The sequence below is a fragment of the Physeter macrocephalus genome, chromosome 16 (genome assembly GCF_002837175.3).
Source record: "Physeter macrocephalus isolate SW-GA chromosome 16, ASM283717v5, whole genome shotgun sequence".
Classification (NCBI taxonomy): domain Eukaryota; kingdom Metazoa; phylum Chordata; class Mammalia; order Artiodactyla; family Physeteridae; genus Physeter; species Physeter macrocephalus.
The window spans coordinates 72,343,106-72,361,291 of NC_041229.1; the positions used below are offsets into that span (position 1 = coordinate 72,343,106).

The 18,186-nt window shown below is 45.8% G+C and overlaps 1 protein-coding gene across 1 annotated transcript; it reads left to right on the plus strand.

Moving 5' to 3' along the window:
• The first annotated feature begins 9,658 nt into the window (after positions 1-9,658).
• Positions 9,659-12,674, plus strand: LOC112063634 (serum amyloid A-2 protein-like). The gene is made up of 4 exons (XM_024118948.3): positions 9,659-9,675; positions 9,892-9,983; positions 11,866-12,004; positions 12,395-12,674. Exons 2-4 carry the CDS (start codon positions 9,896-9,898, stop codon positions 12,555-12,557), a joined length of 390 nt encoding a protein of 129 aa, XP_023974716.1. The 5' UTR covers positions 9,659-9,675; positions 9,892-9,895; the 3' UTR covers positions 12,558-12,674.
• The last annotated feature ends 5,512 nt before the right edge of the window (positions 12,675-18,186 follow it).

The following is an 18,186-nucleotide window of genomic DNA, read 5'->3' on the forward strand; positions in this document are numbered from 1 at the left end:
CTTTCCTCCTTCACAGCTCCCTCCCACTGGTGCAGGTCCTGTCCCTATTCTTTTGTCTCTGTTTATTCTTTTTTCTTTTGCCCTACCCAGGTACGTGGGAAGTTTCTTGCCTTTTGGAAGGTCTGAGGTCTTCTGCCAGCGTTCAGTGGGTGTTCTATAGGAGCAGTTCCACGTGTAGTTGTATTTCTGATGTACCTGTGGGGAGGAAGGTGATCTCCGCATCTTACTCTTCCGCCACCTTGAAGCTCCTCCACCAATTCTTAACAGTTAAAAAAATACAATACAAAATAGTACCAAAAACATTAAGTATCTAGGGAAAACTTTAAAAATACACAAATATTTACAGAGAAAATTTAAGTTTGTTAAGGGATAAAAAGTGGGGGATGTATGTCATGTTCATGGAGAGGATGTTTTAACTTAGTAAAGATATCAGTTCTCCTTGGATTAATTTATAAATTCAGTGCAATGCTAATCAAAAATTCCCAGTGGAATTTTTTGTAGGGACACAACAGACTTATTTTTTATGGATGAATAAAGGTCCATGAATAAGTAAATTTTAAAAAATAAGGGCCAAGAGGGGACATGCACTGGTCTCTGAGATGTGTGATCTTGGGATTTACCCCAAGGGGGGGAGACAACTGTGACTGCTGTCTCTGTCTTTGGGCCAGAGGGCATCCCCGGGGACCAAGAGAACTGAGAGATGTTTGCAGCACCAGTTATGTCCATAATAGGCACCAGAGAAGTAGAGCCACACAGTTTTGAAGATCGTCCTTAACCCAGGTCTGGATGAAACAATTTCACATCAAGCAGTGGGGACCCATGGAGAAGTGTGTGTACCACCCTCCATCTCACCATTCTACAGGCAATGTTAAAATGGTGTTGGACTGCACTTGGGGACGGTTCATGAAAGATGTGCCAGAGATGGTGAGGACCCAATGGGCATCTGATCTCATCCTCCCTGCACAGGCACAAGTAGTGCAGCCAGTGCTCTGTGGCATCAAGGTGACCAGATTGGTACTTGAGGTGTGGTGCAGACCGGGGAAAGAAGAGTGTGAACAGTGGATGGAAAACACTGGGGATGTAGGAATGGAAGCTTCCACGGGATGGATGCAGGCAGGTGGCGGAGGACATAGAGAGTGCACTTTTTGGGTTGTGATTGTGGAGTGGCAGGCTGGGGACAAAAATGTGTAAAAGCCGAGAAAAGAGGAGGCACTTGCACTTTGACTGACAAGAACTCTAGAACATAGTTGAACCTGCCATTGAGGAGTTCACTAGGTCCTTGACCATTCTGCAGAGGAGGAAGAGTGGACCGCTGGGTGTGGATTGAGACTGGCGACATTTAGGTAGAGGAGTGGAGATTACAGGGATTTACAACAAGATAAAGCAAGCCAGGCAAGGATCCAACATCCACTGACAAGAGCCTCATACAGCCTGGCTCATCTGACAGCAGCAGGATGCCTGAGCCACTCCAAGGATGCCTCAGAAGTTGTGTTAAACATGTTTTTCCATTCTGTATCTGTGTTTTTGATGCTTTCACATCCTGGGGCCTCCCTGCCCCTGGAGGGACTGCTTCTCCCAGAGGTAGCCAATTCTTACAGGTTAGTAAACTAACCTGTGATAGTAAACTAACCTGTGAGTGAGCCTTTCAAATACAAACCAACCAATCCAGAGCTCACACTTCAACCACCTCCTTTATTGCACCCTCACGCTCTGGGCCATTATCCACCTGCCCTGATCACACCAGAGCCAGGTACCAGACAACTAGGAACCAGCCCCTATGCCGAGCGAGAGCTGAAAGTATTCAAAGGAGCCAGTCCTAAACCCGCTCACCCTGCCTCACTGGTCCTCCCACAGAAACCACAATAAAGGCGTTTGTCACGTTTTCTCCCACTCTCTCTGTCCCCTGGCCCACCCTGGGTGCTTCCTCGTGTGGCCACCCCGTCCCCCTTGGTGTGATGTGCCCCCTTCTTTGGGGATCTGTGAGTAACTGTCTTTTTAATGGCAGTTGTCTCCTGATCTGTTGGCCTTACCATCCATACCTGAATAATAATAAAACCTATATTTTAAACAGAAATCGTCTTATTGTTACAAGTATTTCAAGAAGAAAAGAAAGCCAAAATGTTGAAAATAGGAAAAACAGAAACAACAACCAAAACCCCCACACACATCATCAGAGGGACAGGAAGCATTTTGAGTCAGCCTGACGGGAATACTAGTTGAGAGGCAGGGTGAGGTATCACCCTGACGCGTTACAAAAAGTCAGGATTTATTTTTTTTAACTTTTTATTTTATATCGGAGTATAGCTGATTAACAATGTTGTGATAGTTTCAGGTGTACAGCAAAGTGATTCAGTTATGCGTAAACATGTATCTATTCTTTTTCAAATTCTTAGAGCTTATAAATCTCATTGGAGTTGGGATGGGATTGGGGTGAAGGTGTGAGGAAGCACAAAGTATTTCCTTCCCCAACGGATGACTCCCCATCTGTCTGAGGGATCCCACAGGATTCGAGTTGGGGAAAAGGGAAGTCCTGGTGGAAGTTGGGAAGCACATTTAGGACATGCTGTAGCCAGCTGGACCACAGGAAGCCATGGCTGTTTTTCCTTGACCCTAAAACCTTCTCACTGGTCCAAATGACAGTAATTCCAGGCCTTTCTCAAGTGTACAGGTCCTGGAGGTGGGCAGGTCTGTGCGCCAGGAAGGGCAGGTATGCCAAGCAGGGGCTCACGTCATTATCCCCAGTCTTTCTCTGAGTGGCACCTGCCCCAGCTTCCCTTCTGAGCTGGGGTCAGGTCTCCATGCTGTGAGTTCCCCATCCCTGGAAGTAACTGGTGAGCCTGGAGCTCCTGAATCAGACTGGGGGCTTCGGAGAAGTGGGGTCTCTGCTTCTGGGCAGTATGCTCATCCAGCAAGTCTGACCAGAGGATACACTGCTGGGAGTATGGAAAGACGCAGTGTATCAAGAGAGATGTGGGGCTTCCCTGGTGGCGCAGTGGTTGAGAGTCCGCCTGCCGATGCAGGGGACGCGGGTTCGTGCCCCGGTCCGGGAGGATCCCACGTGCCGCGGAGTGGCTGGGCCCGTGAGCCATGGCCGCTGAGCCTGCGCGTCCGGAGCCTGTGCTCCGCAACGGGAGAGGCCACAGCAGTGAGAGGCCCGCATACCGCAAAAAAAAAAGAGATGTGAGTCTCCATTTAGGCAGAGAATCAAGTTAGTTCAAAGAAAATTGGAAGGGAAATCACTTGGATCTGGACATACTTTGTTTATTGAACCACCGTGTTGTAAGTCACATTTCTCAGAAGAAAGACTAAGAGAAACCAGGGAGTTCCAGGATGTTTAGGACACAGAGAGCTAAACAAGCACTGCCTGTTTTGTTAATCAGGTTGAGACAGACTCTCCCGTAAATATAAATGTTTGACTTTGCTCAATCATAAGCAGTAAATTTCCCAAGTTGGATTTTCCTGCCAATGAATGTAGAAGGAAGAGGACTCTCTTTTTGACATAACATTTTATTGTTCATCTAAAATGAAAACCTTTTCTATTTTATAAAATTGAAAAACATGCTTAACAATTTGAAGAGCCTAGCAAGTACAGAAGGTTTAATATATTCATAAGATATACTTACTGTTAATCACTTGAAATTTAAACTAAACTTAAGAAGAACTATTGGGACTTAAAAAATTTCCCCTCCCACATGATATCACATATATGGAATCTAAAATATGATACAAATGAACTTATTTACAAAATAGAAACAGACTCACAGACATAGAAATCAAACTCATAGTTACCAAAGAGGAAAGGGGGTGGGGGGAAGGGATAAATTAGGAGTTTGGGATTAGCAGATACACATTACTATATATAAGATAGATAAACAACAATGTCCTACTGTATAGCACAGGGAACCATATTCAATATCCTGTAATAAACCATAATGGAAAAGAATATGAAAAAGAATATATGTATATATACAAATATATATGTGTATAACTGAATCACTTTGCCATATATCAGAAACTAACACAATATTGTAAATCAACTCTACTTCAATAAAAACAACAACAACAAAATTATCCCCTTCCCAAATGAGTTCTTAGTTTCACCAATATTACACAATTCCATAAGAGATTTGGAGCTTTGCATTGTTTATAATTCAGTACTCCCTTTTGCAAGTGTTTAAAAAGAAAGAAAATAAAATATTTTAAAACACAGTGCAGAGCTTTTTGGTATATTGACAACACCAGTTGCCGGCTCTGAGGGTGGCCTTGCTGTTGCTAACAGGGGGCTGGTGACATAACCCCACCATGCTCCCCTGCACGTCCATTATCTTGATCCATTCCATCAGTTAGAATCCAGGAGGCTTCAGAGGAGCAATACAACAGCCTTTGGGGGAAAAGACTCAGAACTAAGTACAGACAGGTTCAAACCCGGATTTCCTGGTGCCTGGAGGATGCAGACTGGAAACTCTATGCTAGTAGGAGAGTGTTCTCTCTCATGAGGCGGTGTGGGCTTTGCAAGAAGGGACACACACGAAACAGAATTAGGAGTCCATATCCTTAATTAAATTGTTGGTCCTAGACTTTACTGGTGGCTCAGTGGTTAAGAATCTGCCTGCCAACTCATGGGTCACGGGTTCGAGCCCTGGTCTGGGCAGATCCCGCATGCCGCGGAGCAACTAAACCCATGCACCACAACTACTGAGCCTGCGCTCTAGAGCGCTCAAGCCACAACTGCTGAAGCCAGAGCGCCTAGAGCCCATGCTCCGCAACAAGAGAAGCCACTGCAGTGAGAAGCCCATGCACCGCAACGAAGAGTAGCCCCCGCTCGGCGCAACTAAACAAAGCCTGTGTGCAGCAACGAAGACCCAATGCAGCCATAAATAAATAAATAAATTTATTTTAAAAAAATTGTTGGTTCTTTTACGTGCTTAATGATGAGCATGTTAAGTAGAAGAAACAGGAGGAAAATCATTTCCCCTGTCCTCCCTACTGCAGTAACGGAGAGCCTACTGGCTGGAGGAAGTAAAGGGGCAGGAAACCTTTGACAGCTGAGCCATTTCTGATTTTATTAATTTTAAGGAGGACAGGATGGGAATGAGTCATGAAGTTAATATCTGAGGATTGTTGTTCTTTGGGGGAGATAACAATCTTAGGGGGATGAGTGACACCTTGCCTTCTCTTTTCTTTCACTATACTTTTTGTACATAGTCTTTCCATTTTATTTATTGGAATCTTACTGATTTTATCATAAAATAAGTATGAGCTTTCTCTCTATGCATGTATAATCATTTTTCTCCCCAATTACAAGTCTCATTTTCATGAAGGCATAGCCTGGACCTGGTTATTTCTTGTCCGCTCTCCCTGCAATATATGCCCAACATCTAGCATAGTGGCTGTTGCATTGAAGGTTGAATAGTTGATGAATGAACATATTGTAGGAAATCCTAAAAACCCAGAAGATGAACACTTCCCACTACCTAGAAACATGGATACCATTTGATATACAACTTCCTAGGTTATGTTTCACTGTGAGAGAATGTCTTTTAACAAACATGTGATCATATTCTATCACATTATTTTCTCCTTAGATGTTAACTATGCTTCTCCAGGTCAGTAAATGCTCTTCCACAATATGAGTATATGACAGAGCAGAAGTCATACTAGGTGTACCCAAATCCAGGGCTTGGCTCTTAATGCTGCCTCTAAGTCCAGATGGCTGGGTTTTCGGGTCTGTGATGGGAACTCAGTGCCACAATCTCTAGTGGGAAGGTATTCTGGTGTTTTGTAATGAATCTTTCTATCCAAGATAAGCATGGAAAGATGGAATGGGCAAAGTTCTGGTTTCTACTGCCAGAAGCTCAGATTGCTGTGTCCAGTGGCATTTTCCCAAACCAAATCACGCAACCTGGAATTATCATAAACCATCCGTCATATTTTTAAGAGGTTTGCCAGTTCTCAGAAGAGAGAATTTGTTAAGAGCGCCAGCCAAGGCTTTGTGTGCATTCCTGGTTCTGGTACTTGAGTAAGCCATTTATATTCTCTACAGCTTCTCCATCAGAAAGGAGTTTGGAAGTGGATTGTTTCTTTCTTTTTTAAAAATTTTTATTGGAGGATAGTTGACTTAAAACGTTGTGTTAGTTTCAGGTGTACAGCAAAGTGAATCAGTTATACATAAACATGTATCCACTCTTTTTTAGATTCTTTTCCCATATAGGCTGTTACTGAGTATTGAGTAGAGTTCCCTGTGCTATACAATAGGTCCTTATTAGTTATCTATTTTATATATAGTAGTGTGTATGTGTCAATCCCAATCTCCCAATTTTATCCCTCCCCCACCCCTAACCCCCTGGTAACCATAAGTTTGTTTTCTACATCTGTAACACTATTTCTGTTTTGTAGATAAGTTCATTTGTATGGATGTGGATTGTTTTCTTAATGAGTAAAAGAGAGGCATTCCCAGGAGACCTGGTATACATGTGAGAAAGAATGAATTGGCTGTGACTCTATAAAAGATGAATTCATAGATAAATAGAGCACCCCTGTCCTAAGGAGAAAATTGGGATCCTCTTCCCAGTAATTAGAGATCTCCGAAGGTAGAAAGACCTGGCCTACTAGGCCTATGGACACTAAGTTTGAATACTGTGTGTCAGCTTGAAAGACCAATTTCTCATAAATATTTCATAGTAAACATGTGTTTGGAGTATACCTAACCTACTCTCTCTAACCTCTCTTTCCTACCCTGCTCCTTTGTTGTTCTATTCTCTCTAGAACTTCTGTTAATAGGAGGAGGGGGAGATCAGAAAGGCAAGCCCATTGTTTCATTTTACAGTCCTTTTGGACTTTGGAGTGGGGGGCAGTTCTACTGGCTCATAAGTATCAGCCTTCCACAGCACAGCACTGCACACTCAGCCCAAAGCAGTAAATGATCCCAGCCTGCTGTCACTAAACAATATGCTAAACCACTATTTCTTTTACCCCTGTCATCCTGTCCCTTCTTTCACTTAACAAAAACTAATTGCTCTATGGGTCAGCCTCAGACCTCTTTACATTCTACCTGCCCTTCCTCTGAGCCCTGGGTGAGAAGGCTCTGTGGTGAGTTACTCCCCTTTATCTTTGCCACCACCAAATCCACTGACTTACCTGCATTTATTCCCAGATACTCTGCTATCTCTCTGGTATGTGATATGTGTGATGTGTGTCAATATCACTACCTAAGGCCACCCTTAGGTTTAGACCCTGCAGACAACAGTGATGTCCATTGCCAGAGTGATCAAGACACATTAAACATTAATATCTATTCAAAAATTTAACTGCAAACACAGTCTCATATTATCAGGGTGATAAAAAGTAAAGGCAATTTAAACAGACGTCCATTTACCATGTTTGTGTGTGCATGTGTGTGTGTTTCAATAATTGCATCATCTATAGCTTCAGACCATTGTTTACAACCATCTGTATACAGAATTTCCAGTGCCAGGTAGAAAAGACTGTCACCCAGCTCCTTGAATTTGGACAGAGATTAATCTTAGAGGTGTATTTTTTTAGTTATTCTGTTGCCAATATTCCTGTATATTTTATTATACAAAAATTATTGGCATTATCTTTAAAAATTTCTTAATTCTTAAAATTTACGGTGCATATTTGTTGCAGTATAGGAAGAAAACAGAATTTGTGTTCAACTTTCTAGAGTATTAGTGTGGATTTCACACAAGACACCAACTAATGGGCTCATTAATTATTAAAAAATTAGGCAATTGGGATTTTGTTTTATATTGTATAGATATCATTGATAGATTGTTAAACAGGTGTTTGAGTATTTCTGATATTAATTGTAAAAATTGGCTAGGGAGGGATTATTATTTTTTCTCTTGTAATATAATTGATATTCAAAAATTTGCTACCCTTGACCCCCAAAAAACCATTGCTCCGCAACACACTGTCAGGAATGGATTAGATTTAGATAATGAGGGATGTCACTATTTGTGTTATATACTTATTGATTAATCACTACAACATAAACACCATGTGGCTAGAGACATCCAGCACCCGGGTGAGTGCTGGCATGTAGGGACAGCTCAGCAAGTAACTGTAGAATGAATAAAGTAATGAAAGTGTGCCTGTTATTTACCAGATAGTGTGATAAGCACTATATGTACAAAGGTGACAAGACAGACATGGTTTGTGTTAATTTAAATTTAAATTGGTCCTTGGAAGAGGTTTTTTAAAATAGTCCTATAAGGCAACTGGACTTGAGAAATTGTTTGCATTTCCTGTACTTTTTAATCTCCAGGTTAGGATGAGACACAAGGGATTTTCTCTTGAGAGTTGAAAGCTCTGTTCATACATACACAGGCCTCATCAGCTGGGATGACACTGCTGATATTTTTGACTCACAGTGACACCCCACACACACCCCTACCAGGAAAATACAGCAGACACCTCCACCATTCCGCTGACTAGGAGCCTGGCACTTCTCCAGTTGGGCTGCCATTTTCCATAACAGCTGTTACACCCCTCTGTCCTATTAGAGGTTTCTTAGAGTTTACACACTAGCCCCTTGCACCAAAACACTCTCACTCCCACTATGATGCATCTCCAGGATGCAGGAACTCCCCTCTACTAGGATTACCCCCATCTCAAGAGCCAGCTTAGATAATACACCTCCTCTTGGCTAGGAGGTTGAGAGGGCTCTCTATTGCCTTGGAGCTGAAAGCTCAGCATAGGCACACAGAGCGGTGGAAGGTGCTCGGGGCACACATGTGAATCGGTGGGGCTGGACTGTCAGGGGGTTTTTTTTTGTTTGTTTTTCTCGTACGCGGGCCTCTCACTGTTGTGGCCTCTCCCGTTGCAGAGCCCAGGCTCCAGATGCGCAGGCCCAGAGGCCATGACTCACGGGCCCAACTGCTCCGCAGCATGTGGGATCTTCCTGGACCGGGGCTCGAACCCGTGTCCCCTCAATCGGCAGGCGGGCTCTCATCCACTGCGTCACCAGGGAAGCCCTGCACTGTCAGTTTTGAAGCACAAGAATTTGGACATGAGCTCAAAGGATTTAATTTCTGGCACATCTGTTTGTCTGGCCCATCAGGGACCATCCTGAGGAAACGACCAGGAAAGCAAGGTCCAGGCTGGAGGAGTATCGTCTAACCGCACACCTTTCAGCAGCCTGAGGGCCTCCTTCCTGGAGCTCCACACCCTCTTCTCCACAGCCCAGGTGACCCATGCCTCAGCCCCTCCACCCCTGACAGTGGCTACCAGGCAGAACAGGCCTTCCTATTTTCTCAGGGTTGCACAATGAGGAATATGACCTGTGGATGAGGACAGCCACTGGTCTCCAGTAAGTTACCCTTTGCAGTTTTGTAGGAGAAATGACCTGCAGGGACTCTCCTCCAGGCACCAGTCCAGCTTTCCTTCTCACCCCATGACCCCAGCAGGGATGGCTCAGTATAAATACAGCCACCTGTCCCCAGCAGGTCTGCTCCACTGGGTTCAGGTGAGAAACTTCTCCAAGGAGTGATTTCTTTGAAAACACTTTCTTTAATTCTTCTGTTTTGTATTTGTCCTGTATGAGGGGAGTGCTGGCAGAGTGGAGCATGGGAAATGCTTTCTGATTAATTACAGGCTGCTTTAGCAAGACACAGCCAGGACCCAGCTGCCCTCTTCTTCCCCATGGACACCTTGGTGACCTCTCAGACCGTCTTGGGTTCAGGGTTGGTGGGTTCAGAGCTGAGGGCTAGTGGCTCCGAGTGAGGTCCTACTGCAATGTTCCCTAGGTGGACCACTGAGAGTCTAATGAGAACAAGTGGAAAGAACAGCCAGGCTCTGCTTGACATACAAATCCCCAAGTGGGTGTACAAGGCTCGTCCGTGTCTCCCTGACCCTCTCCTTTCATTTCAGCACAATGAAGCTTTTCACGGGCCTCATTCTCTGCTCCCTGGTGCTGGGAGTCCACAGCCGATGGTTTTCCTTCCTTGGTGAGGCTTATGAAGGTAAGGCTGGTGGAGGGGAGATGGCACCCATGGGCCTCTGGGATTCACCCTGAGCACTCTTAAGGGTTGGAGCTACTGTCTTAGGCAGTGCTGCCCTATGTGGTAGAACGTGCCAGGTGTTTGGGGAGCTTTTTTTCAGACAGATTGAAAACCACAGGATTTATGTCAATCAGTTACTAGAGAAAGAACAATCATCATTCCCAGCTGAAATGGAAGCTTGAATGGAAGACACAAAATAAGTCTTGAAATGGTACAGCATTTCCCTCAGACCAATTGCATGAAGTAGGATGAAAGCTATCCATCTATTTCCCTTCTCTTCTTCTCTCCTTCCGTTCATTTCTCCCTTCCTCCCTCCCTTTCTCTCTTCCTTCCTTCCACTCTTCCTCTTCTCTTCCCTCTTACCTTTCATTTCCTAGGGACCTTCAGCTTAGCTCTTGCTCCTGCTTCTATACTCAGTGACACTGTCCCTGGTTTAGTCTGTTTCCTACCCTTTTCTAGCCTTTTAACTGACAAAAAAACCCGTGTGCGACCGCGGGGGAACCTAATAACATATATTATCAAGCTTCCAGTAGGAACTCGGCCCTTACATGCACTTCAGGGTGACCAACTCTCCTGCTTTGCCCAGGTCTGAGGAGTTTTCCAGGACACTTTCAATGCTAACTGGGGCAGTTCCAGGAAAACAGGGGCAGTTCTGGTTAGGCTGGGACAGTTGGTCACCTACTTACCTGCAGAATACCTCCGTGAGGGAGGCATCTTCGGCCATCTGAAGGGGAGTAAACCGAGGCTTAGAGCAGCCGAGTCCATTGCCCAGGGACTAAGTGCCAGTCAGCAGGTGGCAGGACAGAAGTTTGAACCCAGCTGTGCATGAGGCCAAAGCTCTTGCTGGGTAGACTTGTCCCGGTACCACTTCCTCAAGCAGGGGGCTTATCAATCTCAGCTGCATGTTGGATTCACCTGGGGAGCAATGAAAACTATTGATGCCTGAGACCCACCCTAGAGAGTGTCAGGTAATTGGCCTGGGGTGTGAGGTAGGTCTCGTGGGACTTTCAGTATCTCCCCAGCTGACTGGAAAGTGTAACCAGGCTGAGGAAAAGACCCACTGATCACGGGCTTGCTTCCTCAAGCAGCCCACATCATTATAACGTCCACTAGAAAGTTCTCAAGATGCCATTCACGTGCCTAACAGGCAGAGGAATCAAGTCACAATTAGCGCATTCGCGCAGCAGGAGTACATTTCTTAGGCGTCAGGGCAGAGCTGCTGCATGTCTGCCCCTTTCTCAGAATCTGTCCTCCATGTCACCTCCTCACTCACCCAAGTCCCCTGGATCTTATCCTATGCAGCTTCCTTTTATAACAGTGGTTCGGGGCCAAGAAATTTTGTGTCCTGGAGATATTTGGCAATGTTTGGAAACATTTTTGGTTGTCACACTTGGGGAATAGGCTGTGCATTAGTGGGTAGAAGTCAGGGATGCTGTTAAGCATGCTACAATACCCAGGACAGCCCTGAGCAACAATGATCTGGCTTAAAAGTTCAATAGTATGAAGCTGAGGAATCCTGCCCTATAATGATAGCTCCCTTCTCTCCTTTAAACATATCACATAGAGCCCTAAGTGAGATGCAGTCCAGAGACAGCATCACAGGGGCCAGACAACCAGGTCCAACACAGCTGTGCCCCTCCCCCCATAACGACTCTCATTCGAGTTACCAGGAGCAGGAAACTAGGCACAAAGAATGCTCTTCTCAACCTATGGCACTCATGGTGCTATAGCCACAGGATGAAACTGAGTCAGTGGAAGATTTTTCATTCCTTGATTCTTCTCTAAGGTGTGTCACAGTTTTCTGTCCACTTGATAATCCTTTCTCTATTTGCTTTCCTCCCAGGGGCTAAAGACATGTGGAGAGCCTACTCTGACATGAAAGAAGCCAATTACAAAGATTCAGACAAGTACTTCCACGCCCGGGGCAACTATGACGCTGCCCAAAGGGGACCCGGGGGCGTCTGGGCTGCTGAAGTGATCAGGTACCAGGGGCTCTGAGGCTGCAAGGATGGGTGTGAGGGCCTCGGACAGCCAGGAGGGGCCAAGCCCTGGAGAACTTCCTGTAGGGCTGTGGCCTCTCCTCCTCTTATCCACCCTCACCCTCTGTGTCCTGTGTGGGGTCTGAGTGGCTGAAGAGCAGAGCAAGGCTGGTGGGACAGACGATTCCCCAGCCTCCCCCATGGGTGCTGTTCACCCAGCATAAGGGGACCCGCAGGGCTGAGGTGTGCTGAGCCCGGGCAGCCTCAGGCTTCATCCCCTCTTTCCTAGCTCCTGTCACAGTCCTTGATTCCTTGCAAAGAGGAGAGATGGGGAGGGTGGGCTGTTGCTCGTCAGCCCTGGAGTAATCCCCTACCTGCCCTCCTCCATTCCAGCGATGCCAGAGAGAATGTTCAGAGAGTCACAGACCTTTTTAAGCATGGAGACAGTGGCCACGGACTGGAGGACTCGAGGGCCGACCAGGCTGCCAATGAATGGGGCCGGAGCGGCAAAGACCCCAATCACTTCAGACCTGCCGGCCTGCCCGGCAAGTACTGAGCTGCCTCTCACTCTGCTCAGGAGACGACGGGGCTGTGAGCCCCCAAGGGCAGGGTCGCTGAGCCAGTGAGTTCTCTGTCCACAGAAGCCAGCAGATCTAATAAATGCTTAAGAGATTGAATGTTGAAAACCGTGTGTTATTCTTTGAAATAAGGACAGCCTGTTTGTTCCCAAGGGGTGATGGCTGGACACCCACGTGAAGGCCGAGTCTGTGCCTGTGTCTTGGGTGTCGGGGACACGATCTCAGTATCATACAAGGCAGACACCCTGCTGCACCCCTTCCCCTAATCAGACCCGCTCCCCTGCAGGCCCCTCTGGTTACAGTGGTGCTCTTTCCAGGCCCTTCTGTATTCAGGCCTCTTCACTCCCTGGCCGTTGTGTGCTGTCAGCTTCTCTGCCCTGGGGTCTAGTCCCCTTAGTTCGTCCTCAGTGGTGTCTGTGTGCGGGCAGGGGACACAGCCTCGGGAGGACTGCATCGTGCAATCCTGCTCCAGCAACTGCACCTTGATCTTCTGTTCATTTCTCAGCAACACCTACAAATCCATCTATGAACCAATTTCCCTCTGTGCCATCCAGAAATGCCTCCAAAGCAGTTTCCCTTCACTCTGTATTCCTTGCCTTATGCAAGTGTCCAGCAACAAACATGTCAAGAAACGGAGGCATAGGGACAACATCAAGATTAAGCATCAGGAGGTTTTGTATTGCATTGGATATGTGTCAGGTCTTTGAGAAGAAGTCGTTTTCCCTCCCTGGACCCTTCCCTACAGAGGAAAGCCAGCAGCATGTTACTTTTTTTTTCCGGTCATGCCGCATGGCTTGTGAGATCTTAGTTCTCCCGCCAGGGCTTGAACGCAGCCCCACGGCAGTGAAAGCTCCAAGTCTTAACCACTGGACTGCCACGCAAGTCCCAGCGTGTTACTTCTTGCTGAGGAAAACAGTGTCTAATAAAAGGGGTTTGGGCCTGTTAGAGCACAGGAATTATGAGTGACTCTATAAATCACAAATTCCTAGATAAACCAATAATGTTCTTCCTTGGATAAAAACTTTGGTTTTGGTGTTTGGTTTTTTCAGATTACAGATTCCAAGAACTAAAATGATCTAACACTTTAAAGAGTGGTGAATAGGGGCTTCCGTGGTGGCACAGTGGTTAAGAATCCGCCTGCCAACGCAGGGGACACGGGTTCGAGCCCTGGTCCAGGAAGATCCCACATGCCGCAGAGCAACTAAGCCCGTGCACCACAACTACCGAGCCTGCGCTCTAGAGCCTGCGAGCTAAAACTACTGAGCCCACACGCCACAATTACTGATGCCCACGCGCCTAGAGCCCGTGCTCCGCAACAAGAGAAGCCACCGCAATGAGACGCCCACGCACCACTACGAAGAGTAGCCCCCGCTCGCCACAGCTAGAGAAAGCCCGCGCGCAGCAACCAAGACCCAATGCAGTCAAAAAAAAAAAAAGAATGGTGAATGGACTTCTGTATCCAACTTTTATTTCAAGTAATAAAAAGGCTGATTATTAAATATTTCCTATTTACAATAATTTGGAGAACTTGCTTTATCCAAACTTTCAAGTCATCCTTTCTCCTACTTTTCCTTTCTTTCCCCTCATTTTGCAAAAATCTATACCTTCAGCACCTGGGATAGAAATCTAATAGTGAACATTCTCATAACAGGAGTCTCCTGACAACCTGGGGTCTGTTGAGGCTTTACCACTAGAACCCTAAACTCAGCAGTGCTTTGAGCCTGTTCTTGCCAGCCAATCTGCTACCACACTCTCCCTAATCCCAGTTATCCTGATCCTGCTTTATTTTGTCAGACTCACTTTTCTGAGACACAGCCTTAATCCTCCTTAAACCTCTTCTACGTACACCTCTGACAGTGCCTTCTGATGGGAACTGTATGTGTCTCCTTAGAGACACACTTTTTCTTCCTCCTTGACAAGGAAATTGAACTTGTCTTTCCCCTATAGAGATCATTTCATCACTAATCGTCTCCCCTTAGGCGTGCTCCTCAGTCCCACTTTCAGAGTAGAAGTGTGTGCCGGCTATCAGGTTATTTACTCTGGGCTCCACATCCACCCTTCTTTGCCCCGCTTGTGATACTGGAACTGGACCCTGTGAACATTTCTCCTGTGCCAGCTGGGCACGGCGTTAATCTCTGTCCTTTCAGGGCGCAGGAGGGACGTTGCAGGACACGAACACTTCCTGGTTTGTGCTTTCCTTCCGAACAGCCCCTGTGGTGCTCTTCTCTTGCACAGGACACCCAGTGACACTCACGCCAGGGAGGAAAATGTGCTTGTTCCTCACATGGGCAAAACCTTGCCGAGTCCAGACGGTCAGTAACAGCTTTCCCAAGAAAGCACCACATTGAAAACCCTGACTTCAATCCACATCACTCTTCACTCTTGCACGTTTTCCTCTTCCTCCTCATAGTCAGACTTGTTGAAAACCTGCCCATCTGCACTTTCTGATTCCTCGCTCCTGACTCACACTTGAACCCACACCAGCCTGACTTCTGTCCCCACCACTCAGCAAAACAGCTCTGGTCACCACTGACCTCCGTGTTGCCAAAACAACTGACATGTTTCCCTCCTCGTATCAGGAGGCCTCTGAGCCATGCTCAGCACAGTTGTCCTCTCCCTCCTTCCTGGAAGGTTCTCTCTTGGCTTCATGGTACCACACTCTCCCTTTGCTTCCCTTCAGTTTTCCTTTATCTCCTTAGCTGGGTCTTTTCATCGCCCCAAACTCTAAGTGTCCCTCAGACTTGGTTCTGGGCTCGCACTTTTTACTTCTCTGTATTCTCCCCAACAAGTGCAGCAAATAGCATCTACATGCTGACGGCTCTGAAACTTACATCTCCCCCTCAGAACCTGGTTTCCAAGCTCCGTGCTTGTTTATCTGATTGGCCTCCTGCAACCGCTAATTGGATGGCTTCCAGAGATCTCACACTCTGCATGTCCAAAGGGAACGCTCATCTCCCTCCAGAACTCTTCACCCCCAGGCCCCTCCAATTCAGCAAATGACACGACTCTTCCCTCTGTGGCTCACCCCAGATATTGGGAAATGTGCTGATGCTTCCCTTGCCTTTACCTCCACATCCAACCCACTAGCAAGCCCTGTGATTCTACGTCCAAAATTCATCTCTAGCCCATCAGCTTGGTCTCACGTGCACCTCCACGCTCCTGGCCACACCTGTTCTCACCTGGGTTCCTGCAGCAGCTGTCTCAGTAGTCTCCCCATCTTCATGGCTTCTGCCTCTGCTTAAGTGTGACTGTATAGTTTATCATCTAAGCCAAGTCACTTTCCATTGTGAAAGGGACATTATTGATAATTATACCTGGATGACAGGAATAAACTGGACCTGTCCTGGGCAAAATAGGCCTGTCTGTCTAGCATTCAGACTGATCTTTGCAATCCATAATCTGATCATGTGTCCCTTCTGCTTAAAACCCTTTAGCAGATCTGGTCCCTGGTCACCTTCCAGCATCATCTCATGCCACACCCTCCCAGCTCACTGCTCTCCAGCCACACGGGTCTTCCCTCAGTCCTACCAACAAGTGAAGCTCTAATTTACCAGGGCGTCAACACATGATATTGCCTTTGCCTAGAACACTCTTCCCACCTCCCCTTCACATGGCTGCTTCCTTCTTTCCTGTGCCCCTCACTTGAAATCCCTCTTTGGAAAGGCCTTCTCTGACTACTCTGAGTGACCTACCATGACTATTCTTTCTTTCTTAGCAATTGTCAATATGTGGGATGATTTTAGTCATTTCTAGGTTTACTTTTTCTGTTATTTGGGTGGTTTTTTGGTTTTGATTGTTTTCTTGGTCTTTCTTCCATCCTAGATTGTAACAATTTCTGTCTCATTTATCTAGCACCAAGAAAAGTATCTGGCACATGATAGGACTTCAACAAACACTTACTGAACACGTGAACGATTGAGAGAATTTATTTTTTAACTTACTAGTAAGAAGGGAATTTTTTCAAGGTAAGAGAAATGCATTACATTTCTTATAAAACGTATTTCCATTTTACACATATACCACATTTTCTTTATCTATTTATCCATTGATGGACATTTAAGTACTTAGGTTGCTTCCATATCTTGGCTGTTGTAAATAATGCTGCAATTAACATAGGGGTGCATGTATCTTTAAAAAAATTTTTTTAATTGAGGTATAGTTGATGTATATTATGTAAGTTTCAGGTGTACAACACAGTGATTCACAATTTTTAAAGGTTATACTGCATCTATAGTTATTACAAAGTATTAGCTATTATTCCCTGTGCATCCTTGTAGTTTTATACATAGTAGTTTATACTTCTCAGTCCCCTACCCCTATCATGCCCTTCCCTGTCTCTACTAGTAACCACTAATTTGTTCTCTATATCGTGAGTCTGTTGGGTTTTTTTGTTGTTGTTGTTATATTCAAGTTTGTTTTATTTTTTATTTTTATTTATTTATTTATTTTTGTGGTATGCGGGCCTCCCTCTGCTGCGGCCTCTCCTGTTGCGGAGCACAGGCTCCGGACGCGCAGGCCCAGGGGCCATGGCTCACAGGCCCAGCCGCTCCGCGGCATGTGGGATCCTCCCAGACCGGGGCGCGAACCCGGTTCCCCTGCATCGGCAGGCGGACGCGCAACCACTGCGCCACCAGGGAAGCCCTGTTTTATTTTTTAGATTCCACATGTAAGTGTGTAAAAGTTCGCATCACAAGAAAAAAATTTCGTCACTGTGTATGGTAATTGATGTTAATTAGACTTATTGGGGTGATCATTTCACAATATGTACAAGTACCAAAACATTATGTTGTATAACTGAAACTAATGTAATGTGTTAATTATATCTCAATTAAAATAATAATAAAGGCCATTCTAATCAGCACCCAGGATCACTGGAAGAGAGGAACCAGAGAGCCTGAGCTTGTGTTTGATCCAGCTGGAGTCAAGTTCCCAGGCACAGAAAGTTTATTTAAGCCTAAATAAACTGAGAACAGACAAACTGTGAGACTGTCACCTGGGATCCTGCCAGAAATGCAAAATCTCAAGTTCTACCTCAGATCTACTACGGCAGCCAGGACCAGTTACATAATGTGTGGTACCAGTGCCAAATAAAAATGTGCGGACCTTGTTCAGAAATTATTAAAAATTCTAAGATGGTGAAAGCAGGGCATTAACCAAGCACTGGGCCGTGCTAAGCATGGGGCTCTGCACAGCTGCACAAGCCTCATGCCACAGAGATGGGCAGTTTCCCAGGAAAAGCTACACAGACAGCCAGGGGATTAAAAACTCTGATACAAAGTCACTAAACCCAGGCTTTGCCTATTAGTATCAGATAAAATCATGCTTAGATTGCTAGAATATATAGCCTCATGCCACAGAGATGGGCAGTTTCCCAGGAAAAGCTACACAGACAGCCAGGGGATTAAAAACTCTGATACAAAGTCACTAAACCCAGGCTTTGCCTATTAGTATCAGATAAAATCATGCTTAGATTGCTAGAAGAATATATCAACTTGAATATTCAGATTGATTCAGAGTCGTCCATCTGGAATAATGTATTATTATCTGGGGAAGACGGGAAAACCACAATCTGGGAAAACATTCTCTGTATTTAGGACACGGCGGTGC

What these genes read in the sequence shown, in the direction of transcription:
- LOC112063634 (XM_024118948.3), top strand. Translation starts at nt 9,896, where the DNA reads ATGAAGCTTTTCACGGGCCTCATTCTCTGCTCCCTGGTGCTGGGAGTC. An exon ending in CCTTGGTGAGGCTTATGAAG is followed by an intron (nt 9,984 to 11,865) that starts GTAAGGCTGGTG and finishes CTTTCCTCCCAG; the next exon opens with GGGCTAAAGACATGTGGAGA. An exon ending in TGGGCTGCTGAAGTGATCAG is followed by an intron (nt 12,005 to 12,394) that starts GTACCAGGGGCT and finishes CCTCCATTCCAG; the next exon opens with CGATGCCAGAGAGAATGTTC.